Source organism: Erithacus rubecula (assembly GCF_903797595.1).
Source record: "Erithacus rubecula genome assembly, chromosome: 3".
Taxonomy (NCBI): Eukaryota; Metazoa; Chordata; class Aves; order Passeriformes; family Muscicapidae; genus Erithacus; species Erithacus rubecula.
The window spans coordinates 61,349,851-61,377,077 of NC_136689.1; the positions used below are offsets into that span (position 1 = coordinate 61,349,851).

Consider the following 27,227-nt stretch of genomic DNA (forward strand, 5'->3'; position numbering starts at 1 on the left):
CAATGCAAATGGGAAGCACGGGTACTTCATGTTGTTGGGGTTTTTTTATTTTTTTTAATTTAAATCAAGAGCTGTTTAGCTCGTGCACCTGTAATTTTCTCCTTTGTTATTCATCTCTGGCATAATTGATGTTTTGTACTGTCAATTAAGAACTTGCAATTCATTCCTAATTTCTTCAGTATGCAGGAGTACTCGAACATTTCTGACAACACATGCGTTCAGACGGCAAGATCACAATTACAATTACGTTAAAAACCACGAGGGAAAGTCTGCTCGGAGTGCCACACATGGCATGTTCTTGGTCTGCTTAAACAGTCTGAAGAAAAGCAGAAAGGGAAAGCTGTCAGCTATGTGTTTCAGCACTCCTGCAAGCTTATTACTCCATCACCGCTGTATAAAACATGAAAAGAGCCAGTTAAAAAAAGAGACAGGAAAATCTTCCTGGACACTTGCTACCTGGATGCTCCTCTGTGGAGAGGCAGGAAAGTGCTGTGGCTGGGAGGGAAAGGTGGATTGTTCAGATTTGCATTAGCATGGTTCTGGCTTCTGTGCCTGAACTGCTGTGTCCTTCAAGAGGTCGTGGCTGCCTGAGGTTGTGTCCCATTTGGCCTCTGGGAATGTTTAGCTCCACGTGGCTATCTCTTTTGATGTGTCCATTTAAAAACAAAGAGATGGAAGCTGGTTGTTAATATGCAGGTAGGGAGTTCATGTGGCACCATGCTGGTACAGCCATCTTCAGAAAGATTCCACAAGTGACTTTCCAGGGCATTGGTAAGCTATGTTTGGTGCTAGTCTTCTGGTGGTGCCTTGTCAGCTTGGAAAGGGAAGAGCCAGCAGCTTACTAAGATCCTGCATAGTGAAGATTTGGCATTTTTTTGAAGAGGTTATTTTGATTTGGATCTTCCATGCTGTTATTTATTGAAGTGTTGAGGGTTTCAGAACTGTTTGCATGGTGGGACAGGTGGTTGTTCTAACTTCTGTCCAGCTATATGTGTCCAGCCTTGGCTCTTCATGCTTTCACCATGAAATGCATCATTCAACTGCATGGAAGTAAGAGCACACTCACAGGGTTGAAGTTCAGCACTTCAAAAATCTTAAGTGTCATAGTGATAAAATCCAGGACAGTAAATCCCCATGTTTGTTTAATTTAGCACTATCTTAGGTCCTAGTCATTCAAAATGATCTGGTGATATAATCTCTGGATTCACAATCAAAGCCTTTTTTGGGCAAAGGAGTATTTTTCAGGATTGGTGGGAATGCAGCTCAGTGATCTTCTCTGCCCTTGACCCACCATACCCAGCAGTGGTGTCAAAAGCACAGTGTAAATCTGTCACACCATAGAACCATAAATCACTAAGGGTGGATGGAGATCACCAAGTCCTACCTTTGACCGAGTTCCACCATGAATTCACACGTGAGTGTGTGCTTTCATTTTCTGTTTTTAAACAGAGAAATTTAAGCATCATGTCACCACTACAGATTGGCTCTTCATTGTTCTTGCGGGGTTTATTTTGAGTGGGAGCAGCTGAATTCTGTCAGTGAAGGAGCAATGCTGTCATGCTACAGTGTGGAAGAAAGGCCCTTGACATGCATAGGATTCCATATTAGGAGAAGAAGTCCCATTTACCTGTCCTGCTGTGTGTAAGAGAATCTAATGATTCAAATGATTTTAACTCCCCCCCACTCCATTAGCACCCTGTAATTTCAAAGGGAAATAATTTAACCAAGATGACCTGCTTGGTTTCATTATCCAGAACACTAAGGCTTTAGACATATTTTAATTAGTTTGTTTTTCAAACTCTTGATTTGATAATACACTGTACTAATGACTTCGTAAAAGGTAAGTGGAGCACAATGAAAAAGCTGTAACAGTTGATGAATATCTGAGCAACCTGGAATACATTTCTAGACTGACCAAACTTGGCAATGCTCCTCTGCTTTCTATTATTTTAAAATCCTCCTTTTAAAAAGGTTGGTGGGTTTTAAAAAATTTTATTAAATTGTGACCTAGAATTTTCAACACAAGGAAGGGAATAGTACAGATATCTCTGAAGTGTTTGTCTGCAGTGTTCTTATCTTTAAATAGCTTCTTTGAAGGAGCCTGTGTGCCCTTTGCCAGAGGCATAATTAGTATCTTTCAGCAGCATGTAGATACGAGTGTGTCATCTCCGTGTGCTTGTACAACAGCTCTCACTTTTACTGTGTTTTCTGCCTCTGATCATATTTTTCTTAATAGCTTTTGTTACAGTGCATTTAAGTTGCCTCTTCTCTCTGTAATTATTTACAAGTTAAAATATTGTGAGTCAAATATCAGGCTAAAGGAAGAAGGAGAAAGAACTCCCTGTGAGCAATAGATCTTTGGCAAAAGGTGATAACAGGAAGGCTATGATTAGAAGAGTACATTTTAAGAAGTTTTCCCATGATCAATTTTCTAATTAAGCTGAGCCTCTGGGAGCTACATGCTAGAGAATTTCAGGGATTCCTAAATAAAAATGGTTTAATTGAGATCTCACAAATTGAGTTTTCAGGCTCTTCTGTTCTGCAGAACATGTGATTGTTCTTTTTCTTTGAGCGCTGTGCTGACTTAATAATCTGATGATTTATTACAACTGAGTAAAACCAAAATAGAAAAAATTCACTATAGCATGTTTCTGAACTTCTAACTTTTAGTGCAGTGTGCTCTTAAACAAGCTTTTTATTCTTTTTAACACCTGTATTTGGGTGGTTAAAAGGGTCAGGGGCCTTTGATCTGAGTCTTCTTTTTTGAGTCCTGATAGGAGAGGCTGACTGTGTCAGTGCATAGCTGCAGAGATTTCCAATTATGATGGGAGAGCCCTCAGAATGAAAACTTAAATTTGGGCATGTTAGGCAAAATAACAGTTGTTTTCTATCTTTCAGCAAGGCAGAAGGTGTATTTGCCTGTTAGTTTGGTGTCAGTAGGTTCTGTAGTCAATGTGCTGTACTTGGAGAGCTGCTGGCTTGCATTGGTCACATTCAGCCATTGGCACCGGGGAGATTTACTCACCACTTCAGAGAAAGCAGATTGAATAGCACAGCAACTTGATCAGGCTGGAAGCAAAGCAATGAAATACTGACACTGTCCAAAAGTATGAGCTTCTTTGCAGTTTTGGTTAGTTTGTATAATTCCAAAACAATATTAAAACATGCAAGAAAAAATTTTGATTTTCTTAGTGTATCATTTAGTAGGTAAAACTAAAATTTTAGGTTGGATTGAAAATTTAATAATAAACTTAAGGGTGCTGAATTTTAATGGCACAAACCATTTAATAAAAATAAGTTTGCATTTAGTAATTGTAACCTCAAAATTTGTAAACTCTTTTTTAAAGTTAGGAGTAACTTTGAAGTCTAGAATATAAGCTTTTTCTCATATATGCAACCATTCAGGCCACCTATGGAATATGAGCTACTAAGCAACTCTTGTGGTGGTTTAGGGCAAGAGTAATTTAATCAGTGTTGGCAGGAAGAAGTGGTTACACAGGCTCAGAGTGAAAAACACTTGTGTGAAGTACAGAGAGAGAAGAGAGCCTGGCGACCACCACCGTGGCATTATTCCTTCCCAGGGGAATGCTGTGCTGCTGGAGTGCCAAAACTCCAGGCATCCAGTGGGAGATGCAATTTCATGCCAGTGTGTGCCTACTGGGAGATTTAAGAGAGGAGAAGAGATTCTGAAGAAAGATGGAGTATCTTGTGTGTAGTACTACATCTGAATGAAAGTTTTTTCTTGCTCTTCCAGTTTTTGGGCGGTTTCTGATGTTAACGATTCCAATATCTACCCCTGCAAAAAGCCACAGGATGCAGTTAACTGATGGAAATAGGAGACTAATCTCGAGGTTTAGCTCTTGTATTTGCCACAGTCTCACTCTGAGTCCCTCAGTGAGTTGTTTAGTTTTTTGTAAAATGAGGATAAATATTTAATTCTGTATATAGGCATTGACATAGCTGGATGTTGATTATGGATGAGCTACTGGCCTAAAATCTGAGTGCTGCAATGGCAGCAGCAATTCAAAGCTTTGCTGCCAGGTGGGCAATATAAAGTATTCTGGCAAAGGCAATTCCTGCCTTTCATCTCAGCCAAAAACCTCAGAGCCTGCTTCTCTTACCTGTGAATATACCATAGCTTTAGTGTTACCCAAATGACTGATTTTGTGCTAGGGATGGGACCCAGGGTATCTTGGGTATGAAACACAGTCTGGTATCTTCTTGGGGATGTCATCATGTTGCTTTGACACTTCCATACTTTTTTTGTTCTTGGTGGGAGGGAACATAAAGTTAGGGTTTGAAGTGCACGTGGAAAGGGTTGGTTTTGAGGTTCGCTGTAAAATCCAGTCAAGCTGGTGGAGTTAAAATGCTTTGAGATGGTCAGACACAAATTGTAGATGTGGAAAGCACTCCTTTGGTATTTTAAAATTTTGACTACTCTGTTTGTCTGCAGTGTTTTGCTAAGTTGGAAAGTAGATATTTTATTTTTTTCCTGCAGACTTACGCTTTTCACCCTCCTTACTCTATTTCCCCAGTAAAGGAAAAATTTTCTTCAGCCTTTTGGTTTTAGCTGTATTACTTCAAAGAACAGACTGAGAAGAAAATGGGGTTTATGTTGCTACATTAGTTGATAAATTAGCTTTAACACCCAGCACCATGTGATTTATACAAGGCAGCAGAGGGAGGAGTTGGAGCTCAGTTTTATTTCTGTATTTGGGATAGGCTTTTCCTCCTCCTTCCTCAGGCACCAGGGAGCTCCCTCTGGGACTGTTCCTGCAGGTGGAGTCAGACAAGTGAAGTACAAGTGCTCTTTCCTATGGAGTGTATGCAGTTTGTGCTCCCTTAGCTTGGCTTGGTAAAACAACCATAAGGTGCAGGCATAAATTACATATATTTGCACTTCAGGGATTTGGCGCTGTCCTGCCAAAACATAGTAAGTGGGACATATAATAAATGAGAAGCAGGCCCTAAATGTTAAGCACTGAGATGCCAGCACATCAGGAGCATTTGAGAGGCAAGGTTTTTCCACCTGCATGCAGCCACAAAATGGGGCTGTGTGTCAGAGGACAAGCCAAACCTCTAAACGTGGCTCACTGTAGGGCTTGGCAAGCCATGTGCTTTTTTGGGGCACATACCTTGACCTGCCCTGTGCTTAAATCATTCTAATGTCTTAAATTGTTTTAAGATTTTTCCAAAGCACATCTGGGTTGTGTTTAATTGTTAGAAGGGAAAAAACCAGAGGAGCTAGAGGGGGAGCTGGTGTAAATAATTCATGGAGAAGAATCCTCCAATTTTGCAGAAACCACAGCCGAAATTACAGAGAAGGCTTTTGGACTGAGATTATTTTTGTTGTGGTTGTAACATACCAGGGTTTGAATCCCGTCCAGATGAAAACATTTGGTTTGTACTTCAGTAAATACTGCAGAAGCACTGCCAGCTAATTCTGAAGAGTAATGAAATAGTATTTTTGGCAAAGCACATGCACTTTCCATACTTCTGATTCCACTCTTCAGATCCAAATTCAGAGGGTTTTTTAAACATGTTTAGCTAGTCCAAGACGAAAGTTAATGTAATTTAATGAGAAACAAAACATAACCGTAATTTAGGAGAGAAAACTACACATTTGTCAAAAAAAAAGTAGGCAATAACCTCATTAGTCAAATAAAATGGCTGAAAAGAGTATAGTTTATTCTATTAATCAGGCACTTGCTGCTGAGGTCAACACATCTGTATGTACAGGCTGCAAAAGCATCAATTCTGCCTACTGTTAGTAGCAAGCCTGAATTTTGCACATGCAAAATCTTTCCTAGAAAATTGCTAAAAGCAGCACCATGACTTAAACCCCCCATATTTTACTTTGTATTTATTGTTGTATAAGCACCAAATTATTGCAACAGAGGACGTGAAATACATTTGTCATTCTTTCACATGTATTAGGCCACACTTAGTGTGTAGTTGTGGTAATCATTTTTCCTATGTAGTTAGGCTTTCTTTTGTGTTGCTCTCACAATAGGAGGGAAGACAAAATACTCAAGAGAGAATTTCAATAATGGAACTGAAGATACTGATGGAAGCAGTTGCCAAACATACTTCAAATCTAATTTTTTAAAACAGCTGACTGTCCTCCCTTTTTGTAATAATTCATAACTCATTGTAACCTTCATGAGTGATATTTTAAAAAAACAACTCATCATTAATGATTTTCTCAAAATTTGCCACATTCAGTAGTATCTGATCCTAATAGCTCTTGTACTGGTGAGGAGAGGGTACCTGGGGTTATGTTGGCTGTCCAAACTCTCTGTGTGGTTTGCAATCCCTTAGTCAGACATAGAAATATTTTAGGCTTTCAAAATCCCACTATGAGATCCAGCTTTGGTGACTTGGCCTTTCCCTAGTGTTTTGGAGGGGAGGGAGAGGGCTGGGAAGTTCCCTCCAGGTTGCTGCCTGATCTTGGCTGCTCTCAACTGTGAGACTTGTTAAGCAATAAGAGGTGAGTAGCACGTGTCTGGATCAGGGTTGACTGCACTATCAGATGGATGCCTTGTATTGAGCCTGCCTTTACAGCAGTGTCCTTTCCACTTTACAGTATTTGTTTCTATTTCATGTCAGTAATCCCTTCTGTATCTCCCTTCTCCTGTTGCTCCCGCAGCTTGTGTCCTTCTGCTTGCGTCCATACCTCTCACCCCTCATCCTTCTTCAGCCCCAGCACATCTGGGTTCCTCCCTTCTGCTCTGCTGCACTTTATAGCCTTTCTTACAGCTTACTTCTTCTGCCATGGCTTCTCCTTACTTCCCAATATGTTGCAATTGCCCCATCCAGCTCTTTGGTGACACCAAATGCTTTTATGCAAATATTGCTGCAAAACAAATCAGCTGTTTTAGGGGGGTGGGCAGGGAAGAAAAGCATCGTGTGCCTAGACATCATCAGGACACAATGTGGAATGAGCAACTCCTGCACAAGATTGGAAGCATACTGCATTTAGTGTTTTGTTTAATAACATAAAGTGTTATATTATGCTACACATTCAGTAAGAAAAAGTGTGCATAGAAGTTTTCCAAATCTTTTCTTGAGAGCTTGTAACATTACATTACAGTTACAGCATTTATAAATGGACTTTAATTTCCTTAGTCTGGGATTTTAATCTGAATCAGTTCCCTGACCTGATTCAGCAAAAAAAATTACACTGCCACAGTTGAGGTGGCGGCACAGGTATAATAAGAAGAGGCCAGACAGAGGTAGATGTTCTGTAGGCCATTTTTGATGCCAAGAAAAATGTCCACACAGCCACCAGCAGTCTAGATGGTTCCTTGCATGAAATGTCTTCTAAATGAGTGGTGAGAAGTCAAATTTAATTTCTAGGCTGCCATCAGATTTGCAGAGAGAGCAGGCTTTTCAGGCACCTGCTGATGGGCTGGGTGGCAGGGTGGGTTTCTCAGGGTGGAGGGGCTGCTCCCTGTGCTTTCCTCAGGCTCTGGAGGGCTGCTCCTTGTTCTCCTCCTCCATCTGCTCCCATGCCCATGGTAGCAGCTGCCTGCTTGATGTGAGGGGCTCCCAGCACAAAAGGAGACTTATAAAATTCAATACAGCCACGGGCTCTCGTAACTCTCTCTCTCAGATTTTTTTTCTGTTTTCTTGGGGATGGAAAGTGAGGAAGTGGGGAATGGTATACCTAGAGTGCTGAGACCTGGCAAGAACCACCTTTCAGGCACAGATGTTGCCCTTTATTCGCAGCATTCCTGCTCTTCTTTTTGCTGTTGGTTATTCATTCCAATGTCACTCTTTATATTATCCATTGGTAGGCTTCAAAAATCACACTTTGGTGCTGAAGAGGGCAAGAACGAAGAGGAGGGATGATTGCTCATCTTTATTTACTTTTGCTGCCTGGTTGGCAAATATGTGCAAGAAGGAACCCCATGTGTTTCTGTTGCTGAGTGTCCAGGAAGAAACAAACGTTGCAGAATAGTGATCTCTGAATTTTACATATCAAGGAAGCCCCTACAACACAATGTTCTGTGCATGTGTGTATGGATGTGTCTGATTCTCTTGCCATTTTGGAGGACTGTTATCATCTTGCTGTCATACATAATTTTTGTGGTAAATATCTGTTACACGTGAAATAACCTGAGAGCAACAACTATCAACAAAGTCTGTCTGTAAGGAACGCCACCATGGTCTTAACTTGCATTTTTGAGGAAGGATGATATATTTTATTTGACCAACTGACACAGCTGGAAAAAACCAATCAGCTCTTGAGCATGCATTCTTCTTCACATTTCCAGTGGTCTTGGATGATTATAGCTACAGGAATGCTTCTTAGTATTGTTTTTATAAATCAGTAGCACAGTAACAAAAGGAGTCCCCTGTAGAGATAGGCTGTGGCATCACATCCCTATCTGGTCTCAGAGAGAATGAGGGATATTTAGGACAGGAATCATTATTACAGAATATTAAAAAAGATGAATGATGACATAGCTTCCACTCTTCACAATGCAGGTTCATTCATATGGGTTTCATTATTCCATCAGTCATAATGTCTTGAGTATTATTTCCATAAGAAAAATTTTAGAGGGGGTTGCTTAGCTCTTTGCTTGGTGTAAACCAGCAATGCATATAAACTACTTACATGTTAGGTGTAAACATAATTGTCATTCTTTCAGCTTGAATGAAATCACAGTGTACTTTTAGGCATGTCTTCCCTTCAGTATGCTCATAAAGGGAATTTGCCGTGTCTTTAGCTTGGCCAGCCTGTTTCAATATTTTAAACCATTGTTTTCTCAGCCTTTTGGACATGTTTAGCTACATAGGCTTAAAGTGAAAGTGGTTTTAACCAGTTCAACACGTTTGTGAACAAATTATTTGAGGCTATTCCAGAACTGAAGTAGTAGTATAAAATATGAGGATAAAAATAGTTCTAATACAAAAATTAAGCGAGAAAACTCAGAGCTTCCAAATTTCTTTCAAAGTCTTCCATCCATAACAATGCTTGAATAGAATAAAAATGTGCAAGTCCAGATTTTCTTTTTAATTTCTGTTTGGCAAGTCAAGTTTAATAAATATGTAGGAAAAGGTGGTGGGAAGGAGGGGAGGAGACCCAGACTGAATGCTAGCTTTTCTTCAAGTCTCATATTGCAGAGCACTTAGATCAATAAAGTGAGGGTTAGCAGGACTCTCCTGTGTTATTGGATGTTGCTAGTCTAATTTCTCTGGAAATGTACTTCCCAAATAGTCCCAGCTGTCCCAGGAATGCAGTTTAACCATTGTTGTTCTTAGTTCTGGATTGAAAAGAATTAAAAACTGTCATTCTGACAGGAGATTTATGCACTGAGATTACAGCAATTGAATACCAGGAGTTAGGTGAAGTTTGTGCCTGTTCTCGAACTTGGCCAAGACTCTCCCTCCTTTCTAAACAGACTGGCACAGTACTGTACTTTATTCTCTCCTTTAAGAAGAAGGAGGAAAAAAAACAAAAAAAGATTGCTATTGTAATAACAACATTTGCATTGCAGATGATACATTTTTGTTGGGTGCTGTTTAAAGCAGCTGCCAAAAAAGCTCAGAGATGTGGAATTCTAAGGAAGATGAAGCTGAGAGAACAGATACTGTATCTAGACTCCTATTTTAATGTCTCAGAAGGATACATTTTCTGACTGTTTCTCTAAGTATAATAGGGGGGATTTCAGTCTGTGTTTGAATCTAATTTTGAGGGTTCCAGACAGTAAGGTTCTTTTACGCCATCATTTGTTAATGCACAGTGGTGTCAGATGGTGTCAGACTTCAGATTCTGATAAGAAGTGATGCACTTGTATCCAGTTTCTGAATCCATACTACTCATTTGGATATCTAGATGGAATGAAAAAAAACCACTTTTCAGGCAGCACGTTCTAGGAGTAACTATTTTAGAGTCTTCTTGTTAGTTGCCTTTGAGACTTAAAACTCCCCTAAAAGTAGAATAATTTATGTGCCTGTCAGCACCTCTTACCTGCTATGTTTGATTGCTTAGGTTGTGCCAGAAAGTTCTGGGCTTGGATAAAAATTATCAAAGTTTTTTGTTTCTGTAAGTTGCTCCAGCTTCCATGCCATGAAATATGTCAGCAGTCTTAATTTGATCATCAGTCTATATAAACATGAAAACTGTGGCATGCAAAAGCCTTCTCTCCTAGGATAACCATATGTGTCCATACGTTTCTGTCTAGGTTGGATGGAATAATACACAATTCCAGGGGGGAAGAATCATCATGCCCTCAATGCTGCTGTAGTTTTTCTCCTGGCAGCCCCAGGGCTACCACTCACACATAGCACAGGATGCTGGTGAGGAGTTTCTTCCTGAGGCAGCCACTGTTCCAAAGGACCTGTTACAGAGGCCAAAAGCAAACATTTTTACAGGTGGGGGCTAAGCCTTCAGTGGGATGGATAAGAGAATTGGAAGGGTCAGTTTTAAGTAAGAAAACCCATGAATTGAGATAAAGACAGTTTAATAGGAAAAACAAAGCTGCAAGCAAAGCAAAACAAGGAATTCATTTGCTACTCACTGTTGGCAGGCAGGTGGTCAGCCAGGATGAAGGGCTCAGTCACATAAAATGGTTACATGGGAATACAAATGGTGTAACACTGATTGTCCCTGCCTTCCTTCTTCTCCATCCAGCTCTTTTGGCTGAGTACACTCCTACAGTCTGGAATATCCCTTTGACCAGTTGTCCTGTGTCCCCTCCAGTCCTTATTCACCCCAGCCTGCTTGGTGGTAGAGCAGGGCCAAAAATGTCTTGACACTGTGCAAGCACTGCTCAGCACTGGCTAAAGCAGCCAAGTGTTATGCAGCCTGCTTCCAGCATAAATCCAAAGCATAGCATTGTTCCAGCTACTATGAAGAAAATTAACTCCATCCCAGTCAAACCCAGTATTAGGAATGGATGATTCATTGCAGAAACAGCCTATTCCAGCTTTTTTGCTGTATTTAGGTAATTGATTCATTAAGAAGTAAATTTTATAGTTATATTTTGTACAAGCCTGGTTGAAGCAGAAAATAAGCTATCAAAAAATAAACTTTAGTTAGTTGTTGGCAGTGGCAACACCAACTGCTCAAAACCAAACCAAACACATAATTGCAGTTCTGAAGAGCTTGAAGCCAGAAGTGCTTCCAAATAGCCACTACCTTGTGTTGGTCTCTAGCCCAGTTCTCTTTGTCCTTTTGTTTTATTTAGCTGCAGGAAAATAATTGAAGTTGCTGTTATCCAAATGTGTTGATGATACTTTTTTCACTTTCTTTGAAAGAAATTTTTCTTTGGGAATAACTAGAAGGCTCCTAGGGCACCTGTGCCTCCAGGGGATAGACAGTAGACTCATTTTGAAGTAGAAAGTGTTATTAAGCATGTGGGAAAGTGCCCATTAGTTGTCAGCAGTATTTGTACATTTAAAAATTATGGGAGCGTCATGGGAAGTAATCAAGAGATGAGAAGCAACATCCTCAAAAGGAGCACACAGGGAATCAGAAGGCCTTTCCTCTTTTTTTTTTTCTCCTTTGCCAGGAATCCTCTAGGCAAATAAGCTTCTCAATGTCTTGACTTTTCTTTTTATTTTTTACTGCACAATACCACAGAACTTTGTGTACAATGTTGTAGAGGTTTGCAAAGTATTGTGAACTTTAAATGCTTTATTCTAATGATAACTTAAAAAAATCACTGCAGTGCAGACTGGTTTTTTGCTCTTTTTTCTTCTGTTTGGAAAAGCTGTAAGCTTCTAGTTGTATGTTAAGATTTCAGCAAGGCACTTGAGCACGCATTTGAAATTAAGCATGTGCATTAGTCCTTTTCTGAATACACAGAGCTATTAATTAGGGCTTGTAGCAAGACTGATTGTCTGAAGTATGAATAGAATGTGCTTGAGGGGGGGAGAACCATGCTTTTCAAGCACAAGCGTATCCTGTTGGTAAAAACTGATAAATAAAAACCCCCTAGTTAGTCATGCACTAGTCTGACCTCCCAGCTCTGAGTCCCACTCTGCCCTTGCTGTGCATGATGCTGAAATAGGTTATGATCGATATGGTCAGGGCAGTAAGTGAATGTAATGATGCTAATCAGCCATTTCTTTATAATGATCAGGTTCTCCAGCCCTGCCCAGCAACATGGTATATTTTGGAAGCTCTCAGGATGATGAGGATGAAGAAGAGGAGGAGGAGGAGGCAGAGGACACAAAAACAGCCACAAACAATGCTTCATCATCATGCCAGTCAACCCCCAGGAAAGGAAAAATGCATAAACATGTACCAAATGGGCAAGGTAGGTCCTAAGTAGTGCTGTTCTCCTGAACCCCCTAGTAAAGAAATTTATGAGCTTTATGTGCTCAATCCTTGCCTGTTTTCTGTATCTCATTGAAAAAGTGGTGGAGTAAGATGCAGTTTTAACCTTGTGCATTAACCTGTTTCTTCTGGCAATCTGAGCTCTATGGCAGAACTACTGCAGGACTGGAATTATATACACTCTTATATACATATATATAGTGACATGGAGGTCAGTCTCTTCTCCCTGTAACAAGCAATAGGACCATAGGAAATGCCCTCAAGTTATACCAGGAAAGGTTTAGATTGGGTATTAGGAAGAATTTCTTCACTGAAAGGGTTGTCAAGGCCACCCAGGGAAGTGGTTGAGTCACTATCTCTGAAGGTGTTTAAAAGTTATGTAGATGTGGCACTTAGGGACATGTTTTAGTGGTGGACTTGGCTCTGTTAGGTTTATGGTTGGATTCAGTGATCCTAAAGGTCTTTTCCAACCTAAAAAATCCTGTGATTCTATGAGATATATTTATATATGTACACACACAAATGTATAGACACAGTCATGCTCTCTGGCATTTTTGACACTGATGTTTAATTTAGAATGACTTTATTTTATCTAAGTTAAACATAGGCATTCATGAGTGTTATCAAACTCCATGCCAGGGGCAACATTTAATTAATATGTGGTATTGAGACCACACTTCCGGTAGGTTGATCCCACATTCATGTTGTTGATTGAAAAATTTTATGGAAGAAGCTTTTTCAAGTCAGTTATTTCTGTGCAAATGAGCAAAAGCTGCATTATTCACACAGTAATTGTGTCGCAATGTCCTTGTGCTGTATCTTGAAAAATGGATCCGTGCATATTGCAACATTACCTAGCATATAAGGGGAGATTTAAAGCCATGCTGAAAATTTCTTGAGCCTGCTGTAATGCTCTCCTGCCAGTGTCCTGTGTGATGTGCTTCTTGCTCCAGCAGGAGCTCTTATTTCATAACTCTGTGCCATCTCTGCCTGACATAATTTCAAAATGTAGCCTATGCTCTCTGTTCTCTTCCTTACTATTAGTTTTCCATGAGCATCTTTCTTTCTGATTCCCTTCAGCTCTCCTCCTTTTAGTAGGAGGACTGAGAGGAAGGTCTCCTCACAGTGCAATTTTTGAGAGGTGACCTGTGCCTGCTCTGTTTGTTCTTTTGTGCTGCCTTGCCCCAAAGAAGAGATTAGTAGATCCCAATTACTTCACTGTGCTGATCCTCATCTCTGCCTTTCAAAAGGGAGTTTTCTATAAAAGGTGCCTTTGTTACATATGCCAAAAGTTTTTTCATGACTGCATCTGAATCTGCTTTTATTGCATGCTCAAGCTCAAAAACTCACTTTTTGTGAATGATTTGTGGATAATTGCAAGGGAATGTTATGCTTAATAGCATTTCAACTGTCAGCTGTGACCAGGAGCCTTAGTGCTTTACTAGCTGTAGATCAAAACTTGGCACTTAGGATTGATTTCTAAATAACCCCCCCAAAATAAGAGGCACAAAACCTCTGCATGTGGAAAATAAGGCTGCATGTAACAGAACTGCTCCCTTAGAGTTTTAAATGTGATATATCACTGCAAAAGGAGCTGATCCTGTTCCTTGAGAATGTCCCAGATGGCAGTCACTTTCAAATTAGCTCAAAACCAGAGACACCTGAAATCTTAATTGGGGGTAAGTAAAGGCAAACATAATGAGTCCTATAATGGCTTAATAATCTTTATCAATATAGATCAGAGAGAGTGTAAATGAAGCTGCTGCTCTAATAGAGCTGCAAAAGACCTTTATAAAATACATAGGAGACAATGTGAGATGTTTTGACAAAGGTGAAGAAACAGGAATTCCCAGAGAAGGCAGCTGCTGTTTCTTCGTCATTGTAATTTCTTTTTTTCTTCTCCTCTTATTTTTTTTTTAATTAAAATTTCCTTACCCAGGGGTATTCCCATTCTTCAGTGTCTGTTATGTTGGTTGACAGCCAATAGTATTTTTGTTTCATGTGAATAAAGTAGATTCTGGTTCATGTGTGTCTGTTTTAAATGAGACCACACACAAAGGCAGACCAGGGACGGGTGCAGCAAATGAACTTAATCTAGCGTGAGAGTCTATTTTTAATGAATTAAAGTCTTTTGTTTTTAATATACAAGGTCTAGTCAAGCACTTTGGACCTGAAAATGCTAAGCATTTGCTATGACATACAACAACAAAGGTTCAGAGCTTGATTAATGTCATTAGACAGTGTCAAATGATTGCTTTCTGCTCAGTGGGGGCCAGAACAATTTTTCTGGGCAAAGTCATTTGTCAATATCCTCTTCTGATGCCAATATGGGACATTATTAAGGTTGCACACCAAACTATTTGTTATAACTGAGCCTGTTGAGCTACCTTTTGGAGAGCTAACTCAATCAAGAACACGAGTGTGAATGGGAAGCACATATAGCATGTGGCACAGCTTACTGCACAAGATGAAGTAATGAGCTCAACTGACTTCTTGCCTTCCAACCCTACTGCTTACACAGATACATATAAAGCATCAAACTGTTACCTGTGCCTTTTCACCCTCTTTTCATAGTGCTGCTGGTGTGTTGCATGCATATCCAGCTGTAAAAGAGCAAAGTGATATGTTTGGCAGGAGAAGTGCATTCATGGGAATGTGTAAAAGGAAGTGTGCAAGTCTTTCCAGGGAGATACTGGGTCTAAATTGCATCTCCCCACTGCTCAGAGGAAATTCCAAGTTGTAGGTAAGAGGGTAGACTTAGGTCTTTTTTTCCCTTAAACCTAATTCTTTGAATTCCTCACAACTAAATAAATCCTAGTTTGATTTCATTCTGTGGCACAATGGAAGGTTTTCTCTGCAGGCTCCTGAAGAAAAATGTTTGCAGGTGCCAAGTGTTTTGCTAGGCAGGCTGTGATAGAGAGCTGGAAGGTGGAGCTGGGGAGTTGTTGGGTTATCAGTCCCATCTCAGGAGCAAAGGAGGATAGGCATTACTCTACTTGAAAGGACTTGTGGGGCTGGAAAAGTACCTCAGGAGGAGCAGCATACACAGATAGGGTTGTGTAGACAGCTCTGGCATTGCATGCAGCAGGCTACAGTTCCTCTAATAATGGTTGGCTAATTTTCTCAGGAAGAATGATTGGGGAATTAGGTATTTCTCATGCCAGCAGAACACTCCAAGGCAGAGAGGAGTGCACATCTGGGCCAGCATACCTGGGAATGTGCTGTTGTCTCTGGATGCCAGAGACAGACAGTTAAGTTCTAATTTACTTTCAGGAAAACAGAATTAACCATCATTATTTGTAACCAAACTTCTTTATGAATGATGAGTTTGGTGTCCTTAGCTGGAGTAAACCAGCTTCAGTGTGCCAGCAAATCTTCAGGGTCAGAAATGGTTGCTGGTTCCTGCGGTGTTTTGTTTACGTAACAAGATAAAAACTGCTCTGCGTGCCTTTTGCCTGAAATGAGCAGGGGAGAAAACTGTATAGATGCTTCTTTTTTTCCTTTTGGAACTCGAATTTCAAAACAGACCTGGCAGTAGTGTATAGTAAGCAAGCATTGCAAGAAACATCCTCTGCTTCAGTGCTGTTTTACTCGCTTATCAGAAACACCAAAGTACATTTCACTTCTCAATTTGCAACGGAAAATTTAGCAGAGTAATTTCCTTATATGTATAGTAGTACAAAGATGATGCTGGAAAAGATCATAGATAGATTTTTTTTATTTTTTTCCTTATTTCAGGGTATACTCCAATGCAGCATCTTGGCTTGAATGGCACATCTTTTACGTATGTTACTGTTCGAGTGCGCTGTGAGAAAATTCTGATTTCTTGTTGCAGTTCTTTAATTAGTTTTGGTTTTAACTAGATTTGTTATTTGTGCATGGGTTCATGAGACAGAGCCTTAGGGTTGTACATCATTTTTAGTGAAACTAATTCTGAAGAGGTAAACATTTAGAAGAAAAATATATTTTGAAGAATGAGAAAATTTCAGGCAGAGTGCTGCAATGGTTAATGGGTAGGCAATTATTTTGATGATTTACAGCCTTTTGTTGAAAGACCATGGAACCAGTAATTGTTGCAATAAACATTTTTGCACATTTAATTTTTCTGCAAAAATATGTAACACGAAAATTACCCGGTTTGCAGTAATTTGCATATTTAAATATGCAAATCAGGCACAACACATTTGGGGATTTGCGGATTTTCAGTAGCGAGATGTATGACCTGTGGAGAAGAATAGGGGAGCTGGAAGTTGCTCAAAAAAAAAAAAAAAAAAAAAAAAAGAAAAATTGAATTGTTATCCTGGTGCGAGACTCGTGATAACAGGCAGACACTTCTTGTATGGACTTGCTGCTTAGTGAGTGACCCTTTTGCTGTTGTTTGTGTTGTAATGGTTAGGTGAGAGTAATGAATTTGTGCCGAGACGAGACACTCGGTATTGAATTTTTGCAAGCGCTGGCGCGGTGTCTCATACCAATAATGCCTCTCCCGGTGGCCCAATGTATTCCTGTGCGTGCAGGGCTTGAGCTGTGCTACTGATGGTGTCAAAAATTAATTCACTGTTACCCTCTGCCATGGCTCTCCTTTTGACTCCTGCTAGCATGCAGCTATGGAAATTTTCCTGCGGTGTTGTCCACTGAGAAATTGAGTGGTGTTGCATTAGGGCTTGGGTAGTGTGGAAACAGCAATACCACATTTTCATACGATATGGTATCATCCTTTTCTTCTGAGATATGCCTTTGCTCCAGACTCTGAGTAGGCAGAGCATGTTGGGGGTTCCAGAAGACAGCTTCTATCCCTGGAAATGATTTATGGAAGTCAGAACATACCCAACATTTAAGGATAACAATTGGCAGTATTAAAATACTGTGTTTTATGGAAGTAGAAGGTTGTTTTAGTTCCTCTGGGAGGGGAAAAGAATTATTGCCTGGGTCCTTCAACGCAGTTTGAGAGCCACATAAATGTTTTCACAGTGACTTAGAACTGAATTAAAGCCAGAGCAAGAATGTTTTTGTACAGTAACAGATACTCTATGCCAGAAAGTTGATTAATACTACATCTCTTCCCAAACATGATATATGTAACAACATGAGGTTTGCACTGGAATAGCTGGCTCGAGTTCACAATATTGGCAAGGTTCCCTTTTCTCCTTCTAAAAACAAAACTTCTCCCTTTCACTTCTATCTCTCCTCTTTTTTCTGGATGGTTTTATGAATGTGCAGTCACTTGCCTTATGCAGTGCAAACTCTGCAACATGCAGCAGATGTGTATGTGTATGGTTCATGCCTTCATCTCCTTCATTCTCTCACTGGCACACAGCAAAAGGGTTCAGTACTCTGCAGTCCATATTAAAGCTCCCTGGTTATCTCAAGTATCAGCAAGAATAACCTCCAGGACGGCTTGGGAAACGTAGCTTTGCCCATGGAGTCAATAGCTGACTGAACTCAGTCCAGTAATTCTGCTGCCTCCACAGTGAAAGCCTGATTATTGTACATATTATAAATTAGCTCCTGAATGGCTGGCTGGCTGTATCCTGTGAAGTGTTTGTGTGCAAATTAATTTGTAGGAATACTTCTGAAAATTGCTGAAAACACATTATGTTTATCGCCCACTACAGTGTCAATTCCTGTAGTAAATGCTTAGTTAATCTGTAGTAATTGAGCACATCTGTGGCTTTACTTGACCAAAAATTTTTTGTTAACATTATTATAGCTGCATGTAATACAGGCACAATTTGCACAGTTTGCATTGCTTTGTGTAGGGATTCTTTATCACAGTTTCAAATGAGATACCCCAAAGTCCCAGGATAGGATCCTGAGTGACTATTGATGCCTGGGGTCTAGTTCCCCTGGTGCAGGGAGCACTGATGCATCCGTGGGGATCACGCCTGCCATAAGGTTTTGCTCTGCTGCCATGAATTATATCAGTGGTTTAAAAACCCCCAGTGCTTGTGAGTTTTGAATGTCGTGGTTCAGTTTCTTTGTATTTGATCATCACTGCTAACCAAAAGACCCACAAGTATTTCACTGTGGGACTCTTATTGTTTCAGTTTAATAATAATAATAGCTTTGGAGGGGACAGCATTTTGAGAATAAGCATTCAGATTATATGAGTATAATGATACCCATTTATTCTATCTGGAGTGTCTGAACACTAATAATTTACTTACACTTTTAATTATTTGTTAGTAGCTCTTCTTACCTTTAATTAAAAGCTGTTCTGGAAATACAGAGTTGGTTAAGATAGCATGAAATAATCATAATTCAAAACTATGTATCATTTCTGCTTCAAGAATGCAAGTTTCACCACTAGTGTAGGTTGGACTTGGTTTTTGGTCTTTCTATCTTTTAATGGAATTATTGCTTCAAGGGTGAAACCTTTATTGACTACTCTAGCAAGGAACTAAAGTGACTGGGAACAGAACATTGGATAGTGGCATGTCAGACTTATTTCCAATGTGGGAGATTGTCCTGGAGCACATCTGTCTGGGGTTCCCAAAGCACAATGTACACCTTTCCTCATTTTCTCAGTGCATCAGAAATACTTAAGAGCTGGCAGACATGAAGGAGAATGCAATTTGCTGCATAAGAATACACAAAATAATAAATAATAATTTCATTGTTTATTCAGATTTGGTCTCAGTAATATTTAATAAAGAGTTTTGGAGGGTTATTATTTTCTTTCCTTTGAGAAGTGGGTTTTGCTGGCTTGTTATCAGTTACTCTTCCAACAAGATTTTTTTGGGGGGTTATTTGGTCTTTTTTTGGTGACACTTTTTTTTTTTCCTTTGAACTATTGTACTAGCTCTTGGGGCCAGAGTTTAATCCTGTATTGTACTAAATAAATTTATTGTCTAAATAACTTGCTTCAACGTTTTTAGTGAGAAGGGAGGAAAATCATAGTCTTGGGGAATCTTTCCCCCCCTAAATGCTTGGCTTGCAATAGTATTTTGTAATTTATCAAGTTAACATTTTGATAGTTGTTCCCATAGTATGTTTGTGAATTTTTCAGAACTTGCTATTGCAGAAAGGTTTTATGGCTGGATATAAAGTAGCTGCATATAACAGTAATCTAGGTGTTGGAAGGAACAAATACTGATTTTTATAGAAACTGATACCATCTACTGTTTAACTAGAAGACAGCATGGCAAAAGCTGTTTTGTATCTACATCTCTCTTTGTTGTGTTTTCAGACTTAAGCTTTTCCTGTGAGACTGAACATTTTTTTCCTCCTGTTTCTGTCTTCATCCTTTCAAGAATCTTACAAATTAAGACAAAAGATAATTACTCAGAGGGTAAAACTGGCAGGATTCCCACGACACTTAAATTTAATGAGCTGTTGCATATAAAATATACCTTGTCTCATGTTCACTTTTTTTTTTTTTTTTTTTTTTTTTTTTTTTTTTTTTTTTTTTTTTTTTTTTTTTGTGAATCAGGGAAGTGCACAATTTGGCTTTTTGGCTGTGTTTTCTGTTTTAGTATTCTTCTGTTTTTAAAGTGGCAACTGATTACAGAGAATTAATCTCTCTGCCTTGAATGCTTCCATAGGAGCAGATCAGTATATACAATTTGCTCCCTTCAAAGGAAGATATCACTCTAAATGATAAAATACATATTATCAAAGTTGCCATTGGTTGTTTGTGCTGTGTCTTATTAAAAATAAATAGCTGTGCTTTGTGCATCTGTAGTGCTTTCCATCTGATGTGAGAATTTCTTACAAAGGAGGATGAATGTATTGCCATGAACCTCCTGAGAGGGGTTGGCAGTTATTATCAGTTCCATCACTGGAAATGAGACACAAAGGGTTCCATGATTTCACAGAAATCACTGAGAAATCCTTGGCTGGCTGGGGCAGCACCAGTTGCTCCTGAGCTCAGGAGTGACAGAACCTTGGGGAAATATGTGGTGACTCCACTGCCAACAGCTTTTCTCTCATTCTTACTCTACTTATGCAGGTGGGAAGGAGGAGAGGAGGAAAAACAATTGCAGTAATTTCTTTTTTAAGTAATCTGCTTCAACACAACTGACTGAATATGACAAGTGACCTGAAAATCAAATTTGTCAGTAGTTTGCTGGGATTCCAGACAGGGGAAGCTGAATAGCTGCTTGGTAAGGTTTGGAAGTAGGGTCTGCTCAAAAGCAGCTTAGCTGTCCCTCTTCTGTCTCCTGCAGGATTGTTGGGTTTTTATTATTACTCTTACTGCTGCTCCTACTGTTAATACTCTACATATGTAGAGACAGCTAAGCTTCACAACTTAGAGAAGAAGGTATTTGTTATTAGGAATATCACCTTTAGTGAAGGCTTTCGTTTCACAAGAAAACAGTAACTTCATGCATTTAGTTACTGTTCCCAAACAGATGGTGTATGTTGTGTGTAATAAATCAGATTTTATGTAGTTGTGCTATTAAGTGTTTATGAAGTTTCTTGTTTGCATCCTTTTCTAAACCATGTCAAAAAAAGATGGGTAGAAATCCAGAGTAAAAGGGAGGAGGGCATTTGCCATTGTGGATGTTGGATCACAAGCTGTGTGGGTCTCTGTCAAGTGCTGCACTGAAGAGGGGGCATCACTGACATGAAATCAACACATTTTTGATGACTAAATAGAGAAATTGATGATGTGATTTTTTTGTTGGTTTATTTTAACCTCAGCTTTTCATGTTCCCTGACAACAGAAGAGCAGTGACTGTTCTTAAATAAATACAGCAGAGAGACAGGAACAAAATTTGTTTGTATAAATTCACATAATATTTAATGTACAAAAAATGAAGGTGTCTGTTCCACGGTTTCTTATCCTCATTTAAAGGTTAAGTGCTCAGTATAGGTCCCAGTGTTACTTCATGTCACATGTTCCAAAGTGGTTTTAATATTTTCCTTTCTTTGCAGCAGTACCTTTTTCTATTTGCAGCTTGTCTGCTATAGGCAAACTGCTGTCAGTTTGATTCAGCAGTTTGGGTATTGATGAAAACAAAACATGATTTTTCATGGAACGTTTCCTTTCTTCTACGTTGGTATAAAAATAAATCTTTTTTTTCTGTTTAGGTTATGTTTAGAATTCCCTCACTGCAAGAGCAAAAATAGATAATTAAAACTGTCACAAGTAAAAATCAAACTCATAATTCTAAATCTAGGTCAGTCAAAACAGTAATATACCTTGTATGTTTTAATTTGGATATTGAAGATAGTGTGTGCTAACAAGCAGAGGAGGTATTTTAGTAAATCTGTTCATCTAAAGAAATATGCAAAATAGTGCTATTTCTATATTGATTTAACTTCAGTTGTAAGAAGGCATTCACTAAATATCCAGTGCTGAGAGCAGAGAAAATAGTGATGTTTTGAATGAAGTGTTTGGTCTTGCATACTTTTTCTTTTTCTCCCTTAATAACCTGATTTTCTCTTTTCTCAGTTTTCAATGGGTCCAGCAAATCATCGAAGGAGAAAGAACCTGCTCAGAAACACAAAAGCAAAGAGGCCACCCCAGGGAAGGAGAGGAACAGCGAACACAAGGCTGAGAGTCGGAAAGACCAGGCTGCTGCTAATCACCACGCTACTACAAACACTGGCTCCTCTGCGAAAGGGCTCACGGCTAACAACCACCACACTCTTCACAGATCGGCTCAGGACTTAAGGAAACAGGTAATAAGCTGTGCTCTGCTGTGGACACACGAAAAACAAAAGCTTTTAAGGTGCTAAGCTCCTTTTTCCACTGCTTGATGTAGATTGAATGTGGCAGTCCTTAAAAGCGCGCTCTGGAGCAGCAGGGAGTTAATTTTTAGTGATTAAAAAAAAAGGAGAAAAGTATATTCATGGGAAGTCACTATGATAAAGTGTGCTTTACAACCCTGTCTTTTTATTATCTGGTGTATTCATATAAAAGAGTAAAGTTCACATTGCTGTTTATGAAAACTTTGTGCTGACAGTGCCAAGGCCAGCAGCACATGGAGGAAGGAGCTGGTCTCTGTGGCTTATCTTGGGAGCTCACTGGTGCTCTGGAGAGCCTGACATTGCACTCACGTGCCTTGCTGTGCTCATGGGCAGCACTAACCTCAGAGTCTGAGAAAATGTTTCACCTGATGCATAAAGAAGATGCTCCAAAATATTGCTTCCTTCACACTGGAAGTACCTGGTGGGAGACATTTTTAGAGTTCCATGTTATGTGGTTGAAAGCAAGCAAAACAATTCAGCAAGAGATTTGTTTCAACCTAACTTGAATTCAGGTGTGAAAGTTTAGCAGGCCAGTCTTTCAGTGCTTGTGACTGTCCTTATTCAGGCTGGGGCTGGGTTAGCAGAGTACCTGCACCAGGGCAGTGCAGTACAGAAAGTCTGCTGCACTTAAGCCTTTTGGGGGTTTAGGGTTCTCTTTTGGGGGGGGATGATGTTGATTTGGTTGTTTATTTCATTGGTATTTAGTATTTCTTTGTTGTTGGTTTAGTTTGGGTTTTTTGTTGTTTTTGTTGTTGTTGATTTGGTTTGGTTGTGGTTTTTTTTCAATATGAATTTTTTTTTTTTTGTTGGTTGGTTGGTTGTTTCTCAGTGATGAATTCTCAGTAGGCTGATTGGAGATAGTCTTTACTTGCTGACACCTAAAGATTTTTCTTCTAAGTAGGCCGACCTGTTCTTCAGTGGAGCTGGAATTTCCACCTTTAGAGGGCTGTCAAGGCTTTTAAATGGCACCTTAGAGTCACAGGCTTGGAAATTAAGAATGGCAAAAAGAAAAGCAGTGATGCTCTTGCTGAGAAAGACTTTAATGCTGTGTGTTTCAGTGGTGGCTTAAGTTTTCCTGAAATGCCTCAATCGAATTTGTATTAACTTCTAAATCAGATTTGGGATCCTAAAGGCTATTTACAGTGTGTCTGTACCTCTGTAAAACTTCAGTTCTTTATTCTACCTTGGCAGTTTGCCTTTATCTAGGCATCAGTGTGAATGTCTGCCTTCTTCTGCATCCTTGTGGATTTCTATTTTGTGATTACCTTATGGTCCTTGCTGTGACATGCTCTGTCATGAGCTCATGGTTTTGAACAATTTTCCCAAAACATAAGAATGCAGTTCTTAATTCTTTTAACCTACTGAAACACTTGTGTGAAATTCTTTAAATTTGTGTCATCAGAGTTTGGTTGGTTAAAACTTCTATGAAAGTCAACTGCTGGCACTTCTGAAGGTAGTTCTGAAAGGAAAAAGACAAGTATAGAACAGTTTTGTCCACAATCCAAGTGACTTTGCTTTGTATTAAATGTTTTTGATTGTGTGACACACAATGGAGAAAAATTTAAATTGATGCAGTAGAACCAGCAGTCACACCACATGGACACATCAGCAAGGGTTTTAGAAAATAAAGGGAGGTTAAGGGAAGATGATGTGGGTTTTCTTTCTTTTTTTTTTTCCTTCCTAAAAAACAGTTAGGTACCTGCATTTTCTTCTGCAGTCCACAGTAGCATTAGTACTTTCTTACAAATCTTAATTTGTAAGAAATTTTAATCAGTGCTTTCTTACAAATTACAAATATGACTCGAACTAATTACAGGATTCTATGGTTTCCCTTACAGAAAGTCTTAGTTTTGTACAAAACCCTAGACTTATCAGTTATGGGACATTGCTAAATTTCTTGCTGTTGTCCTGAGTCTTTGACTTTTTCAGTATTTACCAAAAGGAGATTTTTTTTCCCAGATTGCCAGCCACATGTTCTTTTTTCTTCCACTATATTTTTGCTCCTTGATCACTGCAATTGCATGGTTCATTTGTGAGTGTTAAGTCTTACAAAAAAATAAAGGCAGAACATTAGAAATTACGAGAGATTTTCTAGTTTTCCTCTCTGTTTCTGTTTTTTTGTCTTTCTTCTTCTGGTGTGCCCTTGCACTTGTCACAGGTTCCTTATCTCTTTTGCTTACTCCTTTGCCATCTTCCAAAGTCTTTCTGCTTTAAAGGATTGTGAGCAAAGGAAATGTAGTCCAATGGGGCCCTCTCTTGGCCTAATATGGTAATTTACCTCTGCACAACTCCTATAAGCACAGAACTATTTTTTTGAATGAATTCAGGATCAGTTACATACATTGGATTTGTTTGGGACCAAAACTGTTGTCAGTGTTGTTGATGTTGCTCTGATCACTGTGGTTGCTATCTAGCAGGTTGTTTATTTTTTGTGTATGTTTTTGGTGGCTGAATCCTATGTGCTATGCAGAGCTGTATATATAGACCAGTTCAAATCTCACAAACCAATTCCTGCAGGACTGTGCTGTTCCCAGGTTTGTTTTGCACTGGGAAAGGTCTGATTAGAAGTGTCAGCAGGAGCTGGGCATGTTGAACTTGGAAACAAGGAGGCTCAGGGAGCACCTTATCACTCTCTACAGCTGCCTGAACAGGGGGTGTAGCCAGGTGGGGTCAGCCTCTTCCTCTGGGTGACAAGAAACAGGACCAGAGAAAATGGCCTCAAGTTTCATCATAGGATAGGTTTAGACTGGGTATTAGGAAAAATTTCTTTGCTGAAAATGAGGGGACAGGTATTAGAACAGCTTGCCCAGGGAAGTGATTGAGTCACCATCCCTGGAGGTATTTAAGAGACCTGTTGGTGTGGCACTTATGGGCATGATTTAGTGATGGCCTTGGCACTGCTGGGTTAATGGTTGGACTCCCATGATAAGTTTGAATAAAAATTCAAAATATTGCGCTTACCATCTGGAGGTTCTGTCTTAAAGGTGTTGGTGTTCATGACATGTTTTGCATTGAATAGAAGCTGTGGGGATATTGCCTTTTTCCATGAATGCTTTACTGTGTTCTGTTCTCAGCCCCTGTTTCACAAACCCTTGCTTCAGGAGTGCCCCACGTGGCCCTTTAGACTTCTGGTCACAACTTCCTCAGAAGAAAATCATCAGCAGGCTGGAGTGACAAGATGCCTCCATGCAGCCTGACTGCTCACACTGAGATTGTCTTGATCATACCTGACAGCACAGTAATACAGCTACATCCTCCTGAAACCTTCTGAAAACCTCCTGTAGATGAGACTCCATAATGTCCATTGACAGCTTCTTCCAGTGTTCTCCTTTTCTACTAATGAGCAAGTTTTCTTAGTTGTGCCTCAGATCATTGTAGATATTTAAAGGGATTTTTTTCCTCCTGCTTTTCCCAGTGAACATGGGAAGAGCATTTACTGTCTCTTTTCAGAGGAGCTCCTTTTGCATCAGAGGACTGTTAGAGTTGTCCCATGGTGATCTCTTTCAGAGAAGGACCAGCTCCTGTGGCGTTTTTAGCAACAGTCTTATTTTCCAAATACCCGAGCCCTTTGTGTTCTTCTAGACTTGCTTCTCTATCTAAATTTTTCCCACAGTGTAGTCCCAGTGCTGGGTCCAGCTCTCTTTAGGAAAGCCTGTGCTCCTACCCTTTGCTTTCAACATCCTTAATAATAGGTCTCAGAAAGTGATTTGTGCACTTTGCATTGCCATTGCATTTTGCAGCTTGCTGCACTCCCCAGATGTTATTCTTCCCTTACATGTGTATGATTTGTGCCTCCTAAATGTAGCACTTCCTCTTACTGTAGAAATGTTCTGAAGTAGGTTCTTCAAGAGTTCCTTTGATTTTGATTTTGATCTTGTCCTGTGAGTGATTACAGCTTCTTCCTTCCAGGTGTGTTTCACTGTCAAATTTAACAACAATGAAAATACGTGGTAGAACCAAGGCAAAGCCAAGTCCCTGCAGAAAGACACATGAAATGCCCTCCCAGGACAACAATGAACTATAACAATGACAACTTTTCTTGAGCATGACTTGTTTAGTCCCTTGTGAAGCCACTTTAGAGTAATTATGTCTGGGATGTGTCTCAGGAGTTTGATGGAATGTCCCAGGGGACAGTGACTGGAATGCTGCTGAAGCAGAGGTGCTGCTTTACCTGCTCAGCCAGGTGTCTGTTGGAAGATAATTTAAATTAATTATTATTTAATTATTAATTTAATTTAATTATTTGATTTGCTATTTTGGCAAAACCCTGGGTAGATTGTTTTGTTTTGTTTTTAACCTTTTTTTGATAATCATTTGTCAGTTTGGCCAGTTAACTGGTTGATGACTTGTTCCAGAATTATTTTAGGATTTGAAATTAGATAGACTCACTGTCTGCCCCCAGCTTATTTCCAGTAGTCATGCCCTAAGTCATTCAGGTACCTTCTATCTTACTGGGGTTGCTGTCCTAGCATTTTTGCTGAAATGGATTATGTTTTGTACCTGATAAATATTCAGTCAGTGACACTTCTGGTGAAGGTTAATGCAAAAGAAGCAGGAACACTTTAGTCAGGCTATTTGTTTTCCTTCCTTGTGTGGTGCTTTATCTCTTCCATTGTTATCTTGTGTTTTTAAGGTATTTATATTTTTTTTTTTCCGTTTTAGTCTCTTGCTAACCCAAGTTTCTTTAGCTCCTTGGCCTTTCTGATTTTAATATGTGCTTTTTCTTTTTCTATGTAGTTACCCTTGGTCACATAATTGTGTTACCACTTCTTACTGTGATCATTTTCTATTTTTCCAGTCGTTAGAGAACTTTGTGAACAGCCATAATGGCCTGTGCTTTATGCTTTTCCTCTGAGAGGAAATTGCTTCAGTTTGGATTTTTTCAAGTGGATTTTTCTTTTGTTTTGTTTCTGGAGGTTTTTTGTTTTGTTGGTTTGTTTTTGTTTATTTTGAAGTCTGTCCTTTCTGTACTGTTGTCACATCTTAGAAATGAAAATCCATTTCATGATCACTGTCACCCAGATTACCTTCCCCTTCCAATTCTCAATCAATTCTTCTCTGTTAGTCTAGGTGAGATCTGTAATCAATGTTCCTAGCTATTTATAAATCCAGGGATGTTCAACGCTTGTTGTGACTGCTGCAGGCAAGAGACAATGTCTCAGCAGCTCTCTACCTATGTCTATTCTGTAGAATGAAAAAGTGCTGTATAAGTTGAATTCAGGCCTGCATTTCACAT

The 27,227-nt window shown here is 39.5% G+C and overlaps 1 protein-coding gene across 3 annotated transcripts in view; it reads left to right on the top strand.

The window, feature by feature from the left end:
- Nucleotides 1-27,227, top strand: part of JARID2 (jumonji and AT-rich interaction domain containing 2) — a 205,713-nt gene that overhangs the window by 149,240 nt on the left and 29,246 nt on the right. For all 3 annotated transcript variants that reach the window (XM_079301667.1, XM_079301666.1, XM_079301668.1), the window contains exons 5-6: nucleotides 12,096-12,272; nucleotides 21,693-21,922. In XM_079301667.1, coding sequence (XP_079157793.1) covers nucleotides 12,119-12,272; nucleotides 21,693-21,922 — 384 coding nt within the window. In that variant the 5' untranslated portion in view covers nucleotides 12,096-12,118. The remainder of the gene's footprint in view (nucleotides 1-12,095; nucleotides 12,273-21,692; nucleotides 21,923-27,227) is intronic.